This window comes from Engraulis encrasicolus, chromosome 15 (genome assembly GCF_034702125.1).
Source record: "Engraulis encrasicolus isolate BLACKSEA-1 chromosome 15, IST_EnEncr_1.0, whole genome shotgun sequence".
NCBI classification, from domain to species: domain Eukaryota; kingdom Metazoa; phylum Chordata; class Actinopteri; order Clupeiformes; family Engraulidae; genus Engraulis; species Engraulis encrasicolus.
In genome coordinates, this window is record NC_085871.1 from 41,611,827 (window position 1) to 41,633,688 (window position 21,862).

Below are 21,862 nucleotides of genomic sequence, written 5' to 3' on the forward strand. Positions count from 1 at the left end.
GATTACAAAAATGCTAATTGGGATTACTTATTGCCAAAGTTTAATGATATATCTTCCATTGCTACAATGTTCATTTACTGCATTTGTTTCTATCTGATGTTTTGCAATGTATGGTATAATATCTATATTCTTTTCATATTTGCTAACTTGATCTTTTAACCTTTTTCTTCAATAAAACCACTAGATCTTTGGCACTCATGCGAGATTCTGGTTCATGCACTAGCAGTGGTTTCACAATGTCGTAAAAAGGTGGCTGTAGTTTACTCATAGCATCTGGAGTTTGGAAGTTAAAAAGTGTATTACGTATTGCTTGTGTGCTGGTCTTGAGCCAAGGCTTACAGTCGGTGAACATCTCGAGAAGTGTGATGCCAAGAGACCACATGTCTGACCTAGTACTGCATTTTTCACACAGTGCCAGGCACTCTCTGGCCATGTACGGTGGAGTTCCTCCCAGCACAGGGGCATATCCCATGGTGCCCATTCCTCTTGACAAGATCACGGAGTCCCTCAGATTTGCCAAACCCCAATCAGTCAGGTAGGCCCGCTTGGAGCTTGAAGCAACCTTTGAAACAGAAAGGTAGAAAGTAATAGACCTTTACAAGATAATAATAAGAAGAAATAGGAATAGGACATTTAGTTCAGGTATAGGTAAATTAGGTCAGGTATAGAAAGTTCAAAACCAAGAACTCTTAAATTCACCCCTTAAATAAAGGTTCATACACTAACAATTATATTAGCTGGCTTCAAGTCCTGGTGGATGACTCCTCTATCATGTATGTACTCCACAGCCATGGAGATATCCAGAGCCACTGATAGTTTGTTCTCCTGCTGCAACTGAAAGACATTTACAACATGACTGCTTCATAAGACAGAGGGAATATCCTGGTAAAGGCCCAGAGAAAAAGGGAACAAATGAAATGTAGTCCAATACTGAACTTTATCCTATAAACATGGTGCAGACAGGGGAGTCATTGACATCACTGAGTATTTCAGTATGAAAACGAGAACAGAAACAGCAACTTGCCACCTTGGCCAACACAGTGTGTGAGTTGAACTAGTTCCTCTGATCCTTTCCTGCTGCTTGTGCCCTCTTGCCTCATTGTCGCCAGTGTTGCAAGATGGAAAATGCTGAATTATCGTACCAATACCTCAAATTTATCCTTTTTGGGGGCTTTTTGGGAGGAAATTATTGTACAAGACCCAAATAGTTGTTTCAAGGCATCAAAATGAACTGAATGACAACTCTGACATTATCCTACATCATTTTTTTATCATAGAGGACAAAATGGACAACATTATGGTACAAATACGATAATTATCGTACATCTGGCAACACTGATTGTCGCCCTGCTTCTGTGACGATAACAAGTAAAGCCGGACATACACTGTGCGATATTTTCAGTCGTGGGTATTAAGCTCCTTCTCACACTGCACGAGTTAATTTAATCATTTAAAAGTTCACATCTCACGTCCTCACACTATATGAGCTGATGGTCGGATGCGAACAGAAAGGTCCGCCTGTGCGACACGGTACGCGTGTTTCCCTGGGCTGCAGAGGAGGGTACATGCACACCTGAGGTGGAAATGAGAACGCGATCAAGAGCGAATTGCACGGCCCTATTAACTTGTGCATGTGTGGTGTCAAATTGGGTCGAAGCCCTGCTTTAACTGTGCGATTTACTCACGAGGCATGACCAGGACTTCAAACAGTTTTGATTTTCTTGCGACCCTGCGATTGCACGATCGTCCCTTGTGAGTAAATTGCACAGTTAAAGCAGTGCTACGACCCAATGTGACATACACCTGCAACAATAAATAGGGCCGTGCGATTCGCTCTTGTGTGCAGTGCATCCTCATCTCCACATCAGGTGCGCATGTTCCCTCCTCTGCAGCTCTGGGAAACACGCGTGTCGTGTTGCACAGTCAGACCATTCTGCTCGCATCCGTCCATCAGCTCGCATAGTGTGAGTACGTGAGTCGTGAGATATGAACTTTTATATTGCGAAATGCCCTTGTGCAGTGTGAGCAGGAGCTTAATACCCATGACTGAAAATATCGCACAGTGTATGCCCGGCTTTAGGCAGTGTCCTCTTCATTCAACATCCCAATTGCAAATGAGATAATGACCTCTAAATTCTGCTTTTGCAAGATATTGAATAATACTTTGATCATCAATGTGAATCAATCCATGATATATTATTGTACAGGCCCACTGATAGAACAAATACTGTATACGTAGACCTAATCATTTGACATGGGAATAGTTCCTTTGGTTAATTAGCCAGACTGTGACGCAACACCTTCAGAAAGAGATTTGAAAGTCAATGATAATCAGGATATTGGTTAATTACCATGAAATCAATTAATCATTTGTACCGTGCTTGTATCTTGTATCTAAAGCATTTGCATACATAATTTATTTTCTTCAGAACTAATCTAATACCCAAACACCCAATGTGATGGTAGTGTACCTTGACAGGAGTGACACAGTGGAGAACATTGTGTAGATTTGGTCCATCAATGTACTCGTTAGCGATTAGGATCCGTGTCTCACTTACAGAGCATGCCATCATCTGTACAATGTTGGGATGACATAAACGCCTGAAAAGAACAAGTTTAAAATGTTTGAACACTAAGCAGAAGTAGCATTTGTGCCAATAGTATTAAAAGACGAATGCTGAGCTCTTATAGACCATAATCAAATTGTGTAATAATTGAAATGCAATTATTATTGAGTACATGCCTTACCATATAATTCAGTTTCTTTTTTTCTTTCTTTAAAAAAATAATAATTTTATTTTATTTGGTCTTTTTGACTTTATTTATGATAGGACAGTGAAGGTGGTGACAGGAAACAAGTGGAGAGAGAGAGACGAGGAAGGGCCTGCAAAGGACCCGGACCAGGAATCGAACCCGGGTCGGCGGCATGGTAAACGAGTGCCCTACCGTCTGGCCACGGCAGGGCCCATATAATTCAGTTCCACACAACATAATCTAAGAGTACAACCCAATCTGCTAAACACTCACTTTTAGGTGAAATCCATCAATGCAAGAAGTTTTAAAATGCCAATGCCTTGGACAGAGCAGTTGTGAAATTGTCAAAATGTGTATTTGGGGATACGACATAGGCCATGGGTGCTCCATTAAAAGTCCCTGAGGGCAAGTTTTTCCAAATTCCTCCCAAAAAAAAGAATTATTCGAGGGCCAGATATAGATGTCCCGCAGGCCGCTATTTGAGTATGGGGAACATTAGCCAGGCTGCACCCTCTTAGTGACGCAACACCTTCGATGGCCGAATCGCGATTGCAAGTCTATGATAATCAGGCAAGGGGAACATAGGCCATTCCACAGCCAAAGAAGTTGGGTTTGCTTCTATTGACTGAAGGGTAAAGGTCCAAAGGTCCAATCATTCTAGACTTCAACTGAGAGATAGCAGTCTGATCCACTTTATGAACCATATATAGAGGCAATATGATATATGACCCAAAAATTCTCATGGTCATTACAAACAGCGCATGGCTCCTTTGTTGAATTTCATTTCATAAAAAGTGTACTGCACTTGTAAAAACACCTCTCACCTGGGTATCATCAGTTCATTGGTGGTCATTTGATTGTCTCCAGTCTGTATGACCTTCACTGCAGCAGGTTGTCCCTGGTACGATCCTTTGTAAACTGACCCAAAGGATCCTCGTCCAATGCATTCAGTCTCATTTACACATATTGTAGAAATATCCACAAATGGATCTTGTCCTTGACTACCTGAAGAATTGACCACTGAAGATTATATAAGATAGGCCTAAACACAATTTTGAGGTAGTCCTAAAGGCAATTATTTATTCTCACTTTACCTTTTTATATATCTTTATATGGACTGTGCATTTGTGAGGGACTTAAATAAAGAATTTAATTGAATTATTAATGTTTTTAAAAACGGACCAAATTTCTTTTCAAACTGAAACAAAGTAACGTTTTAATACACAACTTATTTTGAACCTACCTGTTCTAACTCTGTACCTTGCATACTATGAGAAATGCACGACCCCTTTAAATAATATGCTGCATCATTGTTTATCCTTACCTGCATTGTGATGTACTTGTCCCAAGGTTGGCTTTGACTGCCCTGCAGTTGTCTTCATCTTCCCACCCACTCTGGAGTGTGGAGACATATCAGATGAGCTGTCCGCAGATCCACTCTTCTCTGATTGGCCTGTGGCGTATCCAGATGACGTGGTGGAGGGTGCAGTGCTGAGACTCTCAAATCGCCTCATCAGCTTGGACACAAGAGATGATTTAGAAGAGCCCAGAGCAGAGTCTCCAGAAGTGCTCACTGTAGTCTGGTCATCTCCAACTATGCAGAATAAAAAGAATAAAGAATACAAAGCAAACAAAATAAAACATCTTTAAATAGACTACTATTGTAAAATATAGTCTGGCCTTCTCCAAGTGAATAAAAAGAAAAGAATAAAAAGAAAATAAATTAATTTCTTGAACACTATTATACAATGTCAACACTGTCTCTTTAACAATAGTATATATTATTATATGCACTTCATAGAATACGAGCTTGGACTCAAGATATTTAGAAGAGCTCAGAGTCTCCTAGAACTGTCTTTAGGTTGATCATCTCCAGTCGTGCAAAGAATAAAATGCAAACAAACACAAACACATCTCTTTAATGCTATTGTAAAGAGCAGCCTTAAATATAATTCTCTTTACAAAAGTACAAAGAAGTAATTTCTATAAAACTGAAAAAAAAAATACTCACATTTAAGAGGTTCTTCCATGCTCCATTCTCCACTGCTCACTGCCACCATCTCTTCTATCTTGTCCAGCAGCTCTGTCACCTGGCCACCATCACTCTTCTCATTGTCTACAACATGGTACCTGTTCCCACATTTCTCTACAACCCACTGCAGAGCTGCTCCTTCACTCTCAATGTGCTGCTCAATGCTTGTGTCTCCCAGCCAGTCCCCATAGGTGAACAGCACTATAGTGTGACTCCAGACTCTCTCACCCAGAAGCTCCATGTGTTCCTGCACTGCTCTTCTGTGTGTCTCTGTGAATGACTCACTCACCCTAATGACCAGGAGTAGAGCATGGGGTCCTGGAGGACACAGAGACACACTGAGGACAATCTCTCCTTTATCACGTTCAGGAGTTTGCTCTACAGTGTAGTTTGCCCACCATCCTGGTGCCTCCACTACAGTGATGTGTCTGCCTGCTGTTTCTCCTTCTCTCTTCACACACTCAGCTGTTCTCCCTGCAGTACCAAACTCCTGTCTGCCCAGGATGGTGTTTCCTGATGAACTCTTCCCAGCATTTCTGTATCCCAGCAGCACAATCCTCATGTCTGAGATATGTGGAACACCACCTGAATAGAAAATGGTAAGAGCAAAGTTTAAAGATATTGAATGTAAATGAATGATGAATGTAATGCAGAGAATATACTGTATCTCAGTGTGGCATATCTACAGTACACTGTGTGTGTGTGTGTGTGTGTGTGTGTGTGTGTGTGTGTGTGTGTGTGTGTGTGTGTGTGTGTGTGTGTGTGTGTGTGTGTGTGTGTGCGTGTGTCAGAGGGACACACAGACAGAGGGAAAAGAGGGAGTGTGCCTGGAAATGTGTCTCACCTGCTGATGATCTGAGAGTCTCTCTCTGTTTCTTCACCTTCATCTTCCTCTCCCCTGCTCTTCTCTTCTCTTTCCTCTTCCTCTCCATCAATCCAGTTATGATCTTTGCATCAAAGTCTACATGATGACCTCTGTTTCCTGCCACCATCTCTTCTATCTTGTCCAGCAGCTCTGTCACCTGGCCACCATCACTCTTCTTATTGTCTACAACATGGTACCTGTTCCCACATTTCTCTACAACCCACTGCAGAGCCTCTCCTCCACTCTCAATGTGCTGCTCAATGCTTGTGTCTCCCAGCCAGTCCCCTCTGGTGAACAGCACTATAGTGTGACTCCAGACTCTCTCACCCAGAAGCTCCATGTGTTCCTGCACTGCTCTTCTGAATGTCTCTGTGAATGAGTCACTCACCCTAATGACCAGGAGTAGAGCATGGGGTCCTGGAGGACACAGAGACACACTGAGGACAATCTCTCCTTTATCACGTTCAGGAGTTTGCTCTACAGTGAGGTTTGCCCACCATCCTGGTGCCTCCACTACAGTGACGTGTCTGCCTGCTGTTTCTCCTTCTCTCTTCACACACTCAGCTGTTCTCCCTGCAGTACCAAACTCCTGTCTGCCCAGGATGGTGTTTCCTGATGAACTCTTCCCAGCTCCTCTGTTTCCCAGCAGCACGATGCTCATGTCTGATATATGTGGAACACCACCTGAATAAAAAATGGGAAGAGCAAAGTTTAAAGACCACTAATGTAAATGAATGATGGATGTGATGTAGATGATATCAGTGCGTCACATCTACAGTACACTGTGTGTGTGTGTGTGTGTGTGTGTGTGTGTGTGTGTGTGTGTGTGTGTGTGCGTGCGTGCGTGCGTGCGTGCGTGCGTGCGTGCGTGCGTCTGTGTGTGTGTGTGTGTGTGTGTGTGTGTGTGTGTGTGCGTGTGTGTGTGTGTGTGTGTGTGTGTGTGTGTGTGTGTGTGTTAATGCACAAAGAAACAAAACATGTTTTGAATTGGTTTTGCCAAAAGGAGCATGTTGTAACAACTGTTTGATTGTTTTTCTTTGATATATCAACAAACCTGAAAAACAAAACTATATTGTATGTGTCTATAATCCACCTAACAGAACCTGTGTGTGTGTGCATGCGTGTGTGTGTGTGTGTGTGTGTGTGTGTGTGTGTGTGTGTGTGTGTGTGTGTGTGTGTGTGTGTGTGTGTGTGTGTGTGTGTGTGTGTGTGTGTGTGTGTGTGTGTGTCAGGGGGACACACTGACAGAGGGAAAGGAGGGAGTGTGATTGTAAATGTGTCTCACCTGCTGATGATCTGAGAGTCTCTCTCTGTTTCTTCACCTTCATCTTCCTCTCCTCTGCTCTTCTCTTTTCTTTCTTCTTCCTCTTCATCAATCCATTGATGATATTTGCATCAAAGTCTACATGATGACCTCTGTTTCCTGCCACCATCTCTTCTATCTTGTCCAGCAGCTCTGTCACCTGGCCACCATCACTCTTCTTATTGTCTACAACATGGTACCTGTTCCCACATTTCTCTACAACCCACTGCAGAGCCTCTCCTCCACTCTCAATGTGCTGCTCAATGCTTGTGTCTCCCAGACAGTCCCCGGTGAACAGCAGTAAAGTGTGACTCCAGACGCTCTCACCCAGAAGCTCCATGTGTTCCTGCACTGCTCTTCTGTGTGTCTCTGTGAATGACTGACTCGCCCTAATGACCAGGAGTAGAGCATGGGGTCCTGGAGGACACAGAGACACACTGAGGACAATCTCTCCTTTATCACGTTCAGGAGTTTGCTCTACAGTGTAGTTATTCCACCATCCTGGTGCCTCCACTACAGTGATGTGTCTGCCTGCTGTTTCTCCTTCTCTCTTCACACACTCAGCTGTTCTCCCTGCAGTACCAAACTCCTGTCTGCCCAGGATGGTGTTTCCTGATGAACTCTTCCCAGCATTTCTGTTTCCCAGCAGCACGATCCTCATGTCTGAGATATGTGGAACACCACCTGAAAAGAAAATGGTAAGAGCAAAGTTTAAATACAAGTAATGAAAAATGAATGATGAATGCAGAGAATATTACACTGTATCTCAGTGTGTCACATCTATGTAAATAAATGATGTATGTAATTTAGATAGCCTAATTTTATACTGTATCTCAGTGTGTCACATCTACAGTACAGTGTGTGTGTGTGTGTTGGGGGGGGGGGGGGGGGTGGCAGCTTGTCACCAGGCTAGGCAGGCAGTCGCTTGGGGCCCCTAAATGGTTAATAACAGCTCACACTTTGCTACAATAGTGGCAAATTCCTTCCAAATGTTTGCTCCTTTGACACTTCGCTTGGGGCCCCAGCTGAACCTAGAACCGCCTCTGTGCCTCGGGACATGGATAACCAGCCATAATGGAAGTAAGCATGAATTTAGCTCTTTACAAACAAATCCTGAAGGATAATGTCCAGCCATGCATTTTTAACCATTCATTTTTGTTCATGCTTGGAAAGTCTCCACTGTAGCTGATTTTACAAAAATTATGCAGAGAGGAGTTGGCAATAAAATCATCCACAGCGATGTGCAAGACAGTTCTTGTAACTTGCCAGTTCTTGTAAACACTAAGATTGTTGCTGCTGGGATGGTACAGCAAGTTATAAGGTTCAGGGGGCAATAACTTTTTTTTTTCACACAGGCTCATGCAGGTTTTATGGCATTATTGTCTTCATGGCATGGTGTAGAGAGGGTGTCAGACTTCCGTTTCTTGGGAGTTCACATCAGCGAGGACCTGACCTGGGCTTGTGAAGAAGGCACAGCAAAGACTTTATTTCCTAAGAATACTTAGGAAAAACAACATCTGTCAGAAGCTGCTTGTGTCCTTCTACCGCTGCTCAGTGGAGAGCATATTGACATATTGTCTTTGTGTGTGGTTCCCAGGCTGCACTGTGGCACAGAGGAAAGAGCTCCAGGGGGTCATAAAGGCTGCAGAGAACATTATTGGCTGCCCTCTTCCATCTTTGGAGGGCCTACACAGCACCCGCTGCCTAAAAAAGGCCAAGTGCATTCTGAGAGACACATCCCACCCAGGTCACAGTCTTTTTGAATTGCTGCCATCGGGCAGGAGATTCAGGTCCATTAAGACAAGGACAAACAGACTGAAAAACAGTTTCTATGCAGCGGCCATCACAGAACTGAATTTTGCATCAAAAGCATAGTTTTTTTATGTACATACCATTCTTTTTATTCCATTTTTTTATTATCTATTTATTTATTTTTATTTTATTTATTTTTGCTTCAACAAGGAATGCACAATGTCGTTGTGCTTGTCACAATGACAAATAAAAGATATTGTATATTGTATATTGTATATATTGTATATATTGTATTATTCCCTTAACAAATTAAATGATAACTGAAAAACTGCATTTTACGTTTGCTTGGATCATCCTTGTTTATTGTTTACATATGTGGTGATCTGTAAATTTTACGTGTGCCAAGTGTGCAAAAAAATAAAAAAAAATCTGTAATGTACAAAAACACAGCACTGTATTTGCTGTATTCTGGTCAAAATTATTATTAATTTGATTTATTCTGGTATTTACCAACATTTACCACTTTTGTATCATTTTGATGAAGGACACAGTTTCCATTGGCCTTACAGAAAAATAAAGTTACTCCAAATCACTGCTGTGAACATTTTTAGAGCAGGTCAGATGTGCCATGTACGGTACGCACCTTTATGAGCCATGGCCAGACTCAGGTCTCTGACAAGTGATTATCTTCAGTGTTTATGACTCATATCCATACACGTCTCTGGAGTATAAGAAACACAGGAATAAATATAAATTATTCAATTAACTAAATATATCAACTACACAAAATAATTGGTAAAACTTGAGGAAATCATTTCCTATTGATACAGAAAACATTTACCACCCATTACACCTCATGCCGTAACACAGACACATACTGTAGCCTATTCTCTTGGTGGATAACACAGAATAAACTAGAAATGCACTCAGAGAATGCAGACCTCCGCCAGGGAAGCTGAATTTGTTCTAATATTTGTGACATGGTGTGGTGTGATTCATGCAGGCCTACAGGTTAGGCCTACCATTGTGTTAAGAGAAGTGAACCTTCAATGTTAACCAAATTATGTGTCTCTTTTATTAGCTAGGATGTGTGTCACCTGGTTAACTTTAGTATAGTTCACCTGTCATTGTGGGATTGGCAAATGTTTGGTCATGCCATATAGGCCCTACTGTAATGTGGAATATGTAGGCCTATACTGTAAATTGTTAGATCCCATCACTAGAGCCTTAGTGACATTGTTCATTCATTGTGTGTTGGAAGCATGCCTTTCATCACATAATTGTTTTGCCACAAAATTAAATGGCACAGCTATTACTGTAATATCCACCCATAATATATAGTTAATGATATGACTACGGTAGTCAACATTGCCCTTTGAGAACACTTTAGGATCACACACGCTGGCAACACAATATTGATTAGGCTAACTTTAAATAGTGAACTATAATTCTTCCACCCTTCGAACAAACTTCAACCGGACAGACGAGAGAAAGCTGATTTGGTTGAGAACAATTAACTCCGCGAAAGCTGCGACGTATGCGTGACATTATATGTCATCATTATTATATTACATTATGTTTTAGAGACTGGCTACGCCTATGGCTTCAGCCATGTAGTCCATGAGCCAGACCATCGATCGCAATCGAAAGGGTGGGCAAAGTCTTGTTGGTATTTTATTATTGCTATATATGTCCAGTTTATGAATTGGTATGATAACCTTTGCAGAACAGTAGCTTTATCATATTTATCATGCATTTCTTATTTGAACCAATTTACACTAAAAACGCCTAAGCTAATTTGCTAATATCTTGATAAATTGAACATGAAAATGACTGTGAGGTAAATATATTTATAGGAAAAGTTGTTATACAAAATTTTTAGATAGTTCAAAGGGCACGTCACACAAGGACAAGGACANGGACCCCAGGAAGAATAGCTGTGGCATTGCCACAGCTAATGGGGATCCAACAAATAAATAAACAAATAAATAAACACATATTTCCCACTTGATTTAGTTCAGACCCCCATTTTCACTGACTTTTCATTTAAAATGAGGGTTTATTTCTCAAGAGTGAAAATACTGGTAGATTGGGTAAAAAAAATAAAACTTCTATGCCTCACCACACAAATTTCCCAGTACATTACAATACAGGTGGGTTTTGTATTACAAGTTTCCTTAAAAGTTATGTTTCATTATCCGAACAAAGTGTAATGTACTTAAATGTGAACTAATTTAAATACACACCCAAATTTGATATGTAGACAAAGACCTATTGGCCCCTTGAGACATGAGTTAGATTCCCCACCCTTGTATTATAAACTATATTATATCAGGGGGAATTGTCACTTGCTTTTGGTAGATGATCATGCCAATATGGAACACATTGTGACAAAATAAAAGGGGAACTTTCAAAAAGGGCCTTTTTTCGCCCAATACTGCTTTAGCACCACCAAGTCTGTTCCTAGATCTGTGCATGCCTATGATACAATCACTTGGGTTTGGAAATCTAACAGTAAAAGTAAAGTCCCAAATCAACAGACTGACCCGCTCTGCACTGAAACTCCACCTTCCAAGCAAAATACTGTATGAAGAGTCCAGAGAGCAGGCCAGTAACGGGGAATAACAGATCACATGTTTCACGATTACATTATTAACAATCAAAAAATAGAGCTACTTACAGTAACTTAAAGTTACTGATTCAGTTTCTGGTAATGAAAGTACATTTACTATGTGAAAATAAGTGGTGGTTTCTAGATTCATATGTTATGCTATTCTCAAATTTTGATCATTCCACACATTACCAGAAACCCAGAGAAAACACATAATGTGCATGCGTGTTGGTGTGGCAGTGGCTGTGTGTCTGTGCCTGACAGATGGAGTTTACTCTATGAGTCTGCTTGCATTGGTCTCCTTCTACTCAAATGTCTACCTTCATCTGGCTGTCCCTGCTGGTAACTCTTATAATATTGTCTTCGGCTGAGTTTCCCAAAAACACTTAAGTAGTAATAAGTAGTACTTAAGTACGAGGCACCCTTAGACAATATCAGGGATAGACATCAATTCAAGTTTATACAATACCTTTTCTTGTACATGCATGCTTAAACATAACACATGTGTGAGGAAAAGGCCTATACACTTTTAGTGTTGATGTGCATATTCCTGATATACTTAAGTTCTATAACCTCCAGTAATTGCATTTGCTCAAATTACTGTAAATGAGTACTTTGATGAGTAAGTTGTCATTTCCAAACTAGTTATTAAAATGGGTGATTTTATTTTTACTCAAATTACAATTTGACCCAAGTATTTTACTTACATCTACCTTGAGTACTGAGGAAGGCAAAATTGAAATAAAGGGGACAATCTGTCAGACATGAAGGGAAATTGTGTGTTATTACCATTTACCATAAATTATCTATTTTGGACTAATCTATTGGATGACTATCTAGGGCCCGCCGGCCCCATACCATTAGTCCGACAGCCCACAGACGGTACACAATAGAGTTGCAAGCGACTGGCTGAGAATAGTAGAGCATACACCAGGGACAAGATCTGAGGGAGTAGCAACGCAGCCTGAAAACAGTTTTTTAGAAGATATACAAGACTTATTATTTATTAACAAAACTTATTCATGAATGTAATCTCAAAACTGGGAATTAAATGAAATCCACCAGACTATTTCCTTTGGTAGGCTTCCCAGCCTTTGAAATTGAAGGTCCCAGACCCAAACACAATGAAATCCAGACCCCTAAATTCAGAGTAATGGGCTGTTGTATCAATGAGCTGACCCTAGGCCTGCAACTTTGCCACACCAGGGTACACAGAATTTTGTTGTCACGATCGCCAGGTTAATGGAAAATGACTTGTGTAGAGATAGACAGAGGTCACGAAGGGTGCTATTTAAGGAAAGTGATAGAAAGACAAACTGAAAGTAACTAACTTTTACTCAAATTACATTTTTTAAGTATTTTTTAAACTTTTACTCAAGTAGATTTTTCAAGAGGTAATTTTACTTCTACTTTGAGTAGAATTTGAACCAAGTAATGGTATTTTACTATTTTTACTTAATTACATTTTTTAGTATTCTTTCCACCTCTGATGGCCTCCTACTGCAAATGGGCCTGGCGACAGTCCAATTCACTCTTGGCTGAAAACGCTCAACTACATTATAACAACATTGCTAACAATGCAGGAAGTCTTAGGTAATCGATTTAGATTTGGCCATTACCATTTAGTGACAATAAGGTTATAACCGAGGGACTGTGTTACGACGTTAAAGCCAGCCCGCCGGGGTGCACCCCATGACAGCCGGGGTACACCACATGACAGTTTTCTTGAACTACTTTGTACCCAGTGTGAGTACCACTGAGCCACCAGGTTATGTGATAGGGAATATCTTAACATGAAATACAAATTCTCTAATGTAAGGGGGAAGAGGCTAGGGCTACAATAGAAAAATAATGTAAAGTAAATACAAAAAATAATCATAAAAACACAAAAGGACAGTGCAGGCCGTGGAAAGCTCAGAGCCTTAAAGCTCACAATGAGATCAGAGCTCTTTCAAACAATCTCATTTTCATCAGCTGGGACAGGACTTGAAGCTGTCCATGGATGTATTCATGAAGCATTTAGTTGCCAACTCTACATAGCATCGGCAAATACGTAGAACATAAATACAACCCGCTACCAGCTTTTCTGCACTCAGCATGGAGCAGTGGTGTAGTCTACGTAGAACACGGGCATATGGAGTATACCCACTTCTACATTTCAGGGATTTCAGTATACCCACTTAAAATTGATTGATGCATTGTTTTGAATAGCACAAATATATACAGTATACCCACTTCACCATGTGAGGACTGCCTCCTCATGCATGCTATGTTTGCCAACTATCAGGCTGGCATCTTGAGAGCAAGTCTTCAGCAACATCCACAAATCCCAAGCCCACTTGACCATGGCTGGGCCAACTATGAAAATGACCAGCTCACTATACTGCCCTACAATTTCAGAATGCAGTATAATTCAAAATGGCAAACTGAGAAAAAAGGCTTTAAAGTTTCCTTTCTGGCCACGCAACTGTGTTGGAGGTAAAGTGGTGATGACACTTCCATTTAATACTTGTTTATGGTGAAAATTTATGCACACAAGAAAAAAGCAAAAAACCCAACATTCTCATTACTTTTTAGCTGAAAAATCATTATACTGCGACGTTCTGTTATGGTATTACTGTCTACACCAAAACCACGGTGTCAATGGAGAAGTGCAGTGTAAAGCCCATTATACTGCGTTCTTGGCTAGTACGACATAACCTCCTAAACCCAAAAAGCGCAGCATAATCAGTTTTTATTGTTTTTTTCTGAAACGGGACTGAGTTGGACCAAAAAATTTTAACTCAAGAAAAAGAAGGTATTTTAAAGCCAATTTCCGGTCTAAACCCATTTTGGACCATTTTCAAGATACTGCGTTCTGATATTGTAGGGCAGTATACAGTGGATGCGGCAACCTCCAGCCCCTGAGGCAGTGCTACAACTGATGTCTTGCAAGTGCAGCCATCAATGTAAACTGCCGGATTGCCAATGTCTGAGAAGTAGCTCAAAATGCACAACCCTCTTAAAATTTCAGACATGCGTATATCAGCATCATGATATTTACAGATGCTTACTGGACTGAGTCAAATCTTGAGGACTGAAATAATGCTCTTCAGTTTATTTTAATGTGTGGTCTCTAACAACCCCTGTAGGGTCTTAATAGAAGGGAAAGCATCCCTGAGGTAATTCAAGCACCCTGTGTGGTCAACAAACTACATAATAGCAAAGAACCACAATACCGATTTTCACATTTCCATTTTACTGGTCCACCATTTCAACACATGATAACTACCAAAAAGCTACCTGTTTGCAATGGTTATCATGCCAAACTGTTAACTTGAGATGTCCAAGAAGTCAAAAAAACAGATTAGAACTTGCCCACCCGTTCGATTGCGAGAGGTCCATTTTTGGTGGAATACACAAGAACTCAACAGTGCTATAAAGAAATTTGTGCACAGAGATGTTGTATAACTGCCACAGTAGTGCACAGCATATGTAGCCTACCGTACTGTATGTAGTAATAGTTACAATGTATATAGGCTAATTAAATTACATACCGTATCAGAACTTCATGCTGTACAGTCATGGGGATCTCAGCATGCCACTCCTCAGTTCATGGTCCACTTTGGGTTAATCATTATTTAACAGGCATTCTTATACTGTCTTGAGACTCAATTTTGTTTTCAAGACAGTTCATGTTCATAACTTTACTGCTCAGTTTAATTACACTACTACTACTGAATATGTAGCCTATTGATGTGTTGTAATGTCACCACAACTAGCATGTCTTAAATTCATTCACAGATACTTCCGGTACAACTTACCGTATGTAACGGTAAATGACAATTGCCAGCAGGGCCGCTGACAGCTTTGGCTGGGCCTGGCACAAAGACATCTGAAAGGGCCCCAAACTCGATACATACAATGTAATGATGATCCAACTGTGGGCCCCTCTCTCCTTTGGGCCCGGGACAAGTGACCCCTTTGTCCCCTATCAGCTTCCCTGATTGGCATTCCACAGTTCATAGATCACTTTATAGCTGTTATCTGAAGCTACTGGCACTATGACTGAGGGATTGGCATGCCAATCAGGGCTTGACATTAACTTTTTCGCTTGCGGGCCACTGTGGCTAGTGTTTTTCCCGAGGCACTAGCCATCCAGCTATTCAACTAGCCACAAATTTGATTTATTGATTTGTTTTTTATCATGACACTGTACATATAACCTCAGGAGATGGCTGCATGGGTTTCTACAGGTAAATAAAACAAACAAATAGAAACTGAGTAGCTGAGCTTTTTCTTGAACTTAAATACAAATAATTGATACACATGAGGCAAATTGCAGAATATACCCTATTCTGATATGTCATACAATAGAAGCTACCTGCCAAATTGGCTAGTGACACTGAAATTGTTACCAGCCACAGCCAAGTTTTACCAGCATTTGGCCGGTTGGCAGGTGCCAGTGTCAAGCCCTGCTGCCAATGCAGGACAGATGAAAACAGTTCCTGCTGTTAAAATGTGGACAAGATTTTTGACATTATTATTAGGCCTACACTTTTATCTCAAACAGGATAGTTCCAGAGGCAGGACATCTTCTTCATCGTCTTCATCAGGACATTGTCTTCAGGACTTTATGTCCTACTGTTGACATTTGACAGACTGACACACAGACAGGGGCACACACACACGCATGGACACACACACACACACATGCGCGCGCACGCCCCCCCCCACACACACACACACATGCACACGCACACACAGACACACACGCTCACACACAGACACACATGCACACACGCACGCGCATGCAAGCGCACGTACGCACGCATGTAACGTGTGCAACGAGTGACTGTCAACAAATGAGGGGCGGAACAGCCGTGGATGTGTGTAGGTGCAGTGCTTATGACATTTCCTCTGCAGGTGCTCCCAATGATTGCAGTGTGTGTGTGTGTGCGTTTGAGAGAGAGAGGGGGTGGGGGAGTGTCGAGCATTATGCACTTAATCTCTGCTGCACTTTAAAGTGGGATGGGGGGGCTGGGGGGTCAAGCACTGGTGTCACTTTTACCTCCTATTTCGCTTTACATGAGAACCTGCTGCAACTAAGTATTGTACCCCAAACACAATTTTGTTGCCTTTTTGACAATGACAAATAAATTCTTGAATCTTGAATCTTGAAGCACTGGTGTCACTTTTACCTCTTATTTCACTTTACTTGAAAACCTCCTGCTACTAAGTGTTGTACCACAAACAAAATTTTGTTGCCTTTTTGACAATGACAAATAAATTCTTGAATCTTGAATCTTGAATCTTGATCCACCGCCAGCAGGGAATGGCGGAAAACCTGTTTAAAAACGGCTATCCACGGAACCACCGTCACACGTTGCTGGGGTAGGGGGAGGGAGAAGGATACAGCAGCTTGATCACACATAGAGGGTGCATCCCAATATGTGACCTTGCCTCCTCCACTTGTGCTTGTTTCCTCGTACCAGCTCCTGGTCCCTCCTCCGTGGAGAAAACAATAAAGTTTCCCAGCTGTCAGCTTCGCCACAACAACTTTTCAGGGACTGTTTTTCATTCACCATACCAATTGCAAATGAGAAAAAGACTTTACAATTGAGCTTTTGCAAGATATTGAAATATAATGCCGTTGTCAGTGATGTCATCATGACGAGAAGCAAGTGGAGGAGGCAAGGTCGCATATTAAAACGCACTCAGAAGCTTCTCAAACGGTGGCTCAGCACTTGCACTGCCTTGTACAGACACGAATGGCCACTTAACTGCTGGCGGGGTAGACGTTTCCACCCCTGTGTCGTTCCACAACACCATCATGGCACCACTGGAGCCGCTCCCATTGGGACCTCATAGGGACCTCATAGGGACCTCATCGAGATCAGGCTCTGGTCTGGTGCTACAGCATCACTGACACGTTTGATTGTACAGCCAGAGCCGGGTGGGTTCTGCATACAGCCAATCGTGAGTGTATAATCCCACAATTCAAGGCCGCAATGTAAAATTAAAATACCTGAATAAATCATTCTTTACATATCTATATTGCTATTAGAAAAATATTTTTTCATATGTTTTTCCCACCCATATAGTGACCTGTAGATGCCCATCAGCAAAAAGTAGGCTGCCATACTTTGCTATTGGTAATAGAGTAGTGCTTGAAAGTCCCACCGTCGTGCTGGGGTCTGCCCTCCTAAAGGGGTCTAAATATCGTCTAGTCGCATATGACATTATTTATTGATAATTACAGAAAATATAGTCCGAGATTCTGATAAGAGGCGCTGAAATGATGAGGGGGCGCACAAAATATTGCAAGGGGGCACCGTGCGTAGCGATCAACGTTGGCAGGGGAGCTGCTCCCATAGGGACCTCATCGGGACCCCATAGGGACCTCATAGGGACCTCATAGGACCTCAAAGGGACCTCATAGTGAACTCATAGGGACCTCATCGGGACCTCATAGGGACCTCATCGGGACCTCATGAGGACCCCATAGGGACCTCATAGGGACCTCATAGGGACCTCATCGGGACATTATAGTGACCTCATAGGGACCTCATAGGGAACTCATAAGGACCCCATAGGGACCTCATCGGGACCTCATCGGGACCTCATAGGGACCTCATAGTGACCCCATAGAGACTTCATAGGGACCTCATCGAGACCTCATAGGGACCTCATCCGGCTCTGGTCTGTTGCTCCATTAGCCTGATTATCATCGATGTTCTAATCCCATTTGTATTTTTCTACCCCTACCCCTACCCCTTACCCCTCCAAACGGAGTCTGCCTGTCCGAACCCCTCCTTTTTGAGGGCTACAAAGCCCTCCCCCTTACCCCTACCCCTCTGCCTTAACGACTATTGGGATACTCCTACCCCTACACAAAACAGAGGGGGAGGGGTAAGGGGTAGAGCCAAGGGGTGAATTGCGATTGGGCCTTTGTCTGACCAGGAGGATAACAATTAACATTTCCCAAACGGTTGACCCTCCTCCCTTTTGGTTGTTTGCTTTGCTGAAGTGTCCTCGGAGTGAACTGCGCCGTCATCTGCTGCTAAACCATTCACAAAAAGTAAGGCGTGTGTAAGGGTCAAAAGTTGCTCTCTATAAGAGGTGGACTACATTTATAGCAGTTTGCAACTATTGACAGTAGTTGGCAAATGAAATAAAATGCACACAAACAATGAAATCATGCAAAACTCCCAACTGACTGTAATATAGCCTACATTTAAACGCTTATGATGGACTTTGACTTTACCTAAGATATGGAGATGATATTTGCTTTTTTTAAGCCCTGATGAAGGCCAATGTTTGGCCGAAACATGTTGGCAAATTTTAATGTTCAAATATGAACTAGCTACATTTAATTAAAAGCTTTTTAATGAAGACGAAGAGTGCCTTGGATTTCATCATACATCTCTAAGTTAAGTCTAACCAAAGAGCACCTTCACACTACAAAACAGAACGCCGAAGCCCTGTGACCTACGCCTTTGTTTAATGATATTTGCTGTTGGCATCCAGAGGGAGCTAGAGCCACAACACGTCCCCGATGAGAACACGCACCGATGTCATGAAGGACTTTGACTTTACATAAGATATGGAGATGATATTTGCTGTTGGCTTGGCATCCAGAGGGAGCTAGAGCCACAACACGTCCCCGATGAGAACAAGCCTTTCGGACATGATTGCACCAAGCAAGGAGGACGTTTTATTACATTTTATGCATGTTCGCGGGTTGCCTCCTCGCCTACATTTCGGGTGAAGGAAGCTTGTGGCTGTGAATACTACTGTTGACCGCTAGAGGGAGTAAGGGACTAATTATTATGACAAGCCTTGTGTGAATGTGGTTGAACTGCAGTCAGTTGTAAGCACCGATGTCATGCTTTTCAGTTGGGCTGATGTTTGTAAGAATGAGCAACGCCATTGGAGTGAGTAATTTTTGTCTCCACCAAGTAGGCCTAGGGCCTAGCTACCTTAACCATAGCCAAGTTCGTTCCATAACACTTTGTAACTAGGTATCAGTAATTTAAGGCAGCATTTCATGCAGTTGTCATGCACTGATCAGAGGGAGAGGAGCCTCTAGTAGGTGTGTGTGTGTGTGTGTGTGGGGGGGGGGGGGGGGGGAGATACAGTAGGCTACTGAAAGCAGAAAAATCTGCACTCACAATTGAAGTCTCGTTATTTATTTATATTACAACCGTGTCCAAAAGCAAGAAATTTGAATTGTCCCCTCGAATGAAAAAGGTTCCCCACCCCTGCTGAAGTAGATCAGATTAATGGTGTCACTAAATGGGACCTCTTAAGATAAAGAAGACTTCAGCGCAGGATATCAGAAATAAACAAGAAAGCGGCTCTTAGTTTTTAATATGGCCACAATATCGAGTCAATACGCATCATATGCAATAATGCACATCATGAAACATCAAATCGGAAGTAATAGCCTTAGCTTGTACCTAGCACTTTTCAAACCTTACTCAGGTTTATGGTAATTGTCCCCAGCACTTTTGAAATCAAACTGATGCCCATAGACCCATAGACCTATGTGAAATGTTGCTATATAGGACAAATAAGATGAATGTAACCAAAATCTGTCAAAACAGAGATACAAGCAGTGACTCAGATTTCAGATTTCATTGGTGAGTTTATTAAAGTAAATCGACCCCAAATGTTCACATTTTCACCACATTTAAATGGTACGACTGGCAATACAATTTCATCATTGTGCAGCAAGTGGACACACACACACTTTTTGTGTCAAAAATATTTTTAAGGTTGGCATGTAGTTTTGAGTTGTAATTTCAAACTTCAGACTCACTTTCCAGATTATTCAATTAAATTGAGTACATAATGAAGATACAAAAGAATAGAGTACATCATTATCATCTGGGAGTGTAGCCTACTATACTACAGAGCAGATGCTGGAGCCTTGCAGGCAGATGATGTTCTCTCTACAAATGCTGAAAAACATGGCAGCCTCCTTAATTTCCCTTCCTTCTGTAGGTGTTGCGTCAAATCTGAGAACATGCACATCACATACACAACACACAACATTCACTGCCATCCTGGTCCCATAACCTCCAATCCTGCAGGGGGCAGAGCAACCACAAAAGTGTTAGCAACCTCAGAGATCACCTGAACTTCCTGCCAGAGAACCGGGACTTCCTTTGTGCAGCCATCTTAGCTGCAAAAGGAAATGTTTGTGAACAAAGGAGGAGCACTGAAATGTTTGTGAACTTGAACACCTGAAAGCACAGAAAACTCTCAGTTCACGGTCAATACGCAATTGGTAAGGAAATGGACGTTTAATACAATACATGTGAACCTACCAAATCACCAACTTGCTGAGATGAACTGACTAATATTTATATTATTAATGAATTAACTGTTGCTTTATGGTGTGTTTGTTTCAGTCTAAATACAATGTTTCTCTTTTATTTTGTTCAAGGTTTTCAACCTAATCCAACTCTAATAAATCACAAGAAAGGGGAAGATTTGAGTTGTTCCTTTGTGTGAAAGTGACCAAGCCCTTTTCAAGTTTGGGCCAGAACTGGGAAAAACCAACATAACTTGACAGTTGAAAACCAACGCGGCAGTTGAAGACTGGGATAAAAGGCCTGAAGTCAAGTAAGCTGTTGTCGCAGAGGAACACCAACTGTAAGAATGGCAGAGGAAGCAACTGGAAGGTCAATTAAGCAGCTGAAGCAATAAAGAACATCAGCAAAAAGTGCCTTCACCAAACAGGCCAACTACATCACTAGAGCCATTGGACATCTGACAAAATCAGGACTGCAAATGGAATACAGAGCACTCTCCTCACTCGCAAGGAATGTCAATGACTCTAACGATGACTATGAGTTTGGCCTGCTGGCTGAAATCGATGAGGAAAAAGGAGAAGTGAATCTGCATCCACAACAACAGACCGACCTGATAAAAACCATAGAGGACTGCAATGCCAGACTGGAGGAAGTCAAGAAAATTGTGCAGTCCAACCTTTGGTGCAGGTATGCAGAGGGTGAACTGAAATTTGCCATTGAAGAGGCAGAGTCAGCCTGTGAAGGGGCCCATGCGATTCCTGTTTCCATAGTCAACAAAGAGGCGTATGAGCATCAAGTGGAAGGCGTGAAGAAACTTGTGAAAGATGTAATGACAAGCTTCATGGAATGGGAAGAATGGATCCCAGGAGAGGAAAAGGTGCGTTTGGATGACGGTGTTAAAGGCCTGCGGAAAACTGAGAACAAACTTGAAGCCAAAAAGGCTGAATTCCTCACAGCACAAAAGCTTGCAGAAGAGGACAAAAGGAAAGCTCTTGAGGCACTGTTCAACAGCTCGTGTTAAAAATCAAACCCACAACTTTACCCAAATTCCATGGTGTCAAAAGAGAGTTCCACCAATGGAGAAAGGATTGGACGAGTCTCCAGAGGCAAGGGGAGCCAACCGGCTCAGCTGAAGCTAAAAAGTTCCAGCTTCTTGACAGCATAGATCAGAAAATAAGCAGAGACCTCCATCTGTCTAGCTACAAAACAGCCGAGGACATGCTAAGAGTCCTTGCTAATAGAT

General features: G+C 42.0%; 1 protein-coding gene across 1 annotated transcript; it reads right to left on the reverse strand.

The window, feature by feature from the left end:
* Positions 1–1,465: 1,465 nt before the first annotated feature.
* Positions 1,466–20,481, reverse strand: LOC134464281 (GTPase IMAP family member 8-like). Its single transcript, XM_063217751.1, has 7 exons — positions 20,438–20,481; positions 20,258–20,319; positions 6,937–7,638; positions 5,631–6,335; positions 4,766–5,371; positions 4,149–4,348; positions 1,466–1,573 (listed from the first exon to the last, which is right to left on the reverse strand). Exons 1-7 carry the CDS (start codon positions 20,479–20,481, stop codon positions 1,466–1,468), a joined length of 2,427 nt encoding a protein of 808 aa, XP_063073821.1.
* Positions 20,482–21,862: the final 1,381 nt, after the last annotated feature.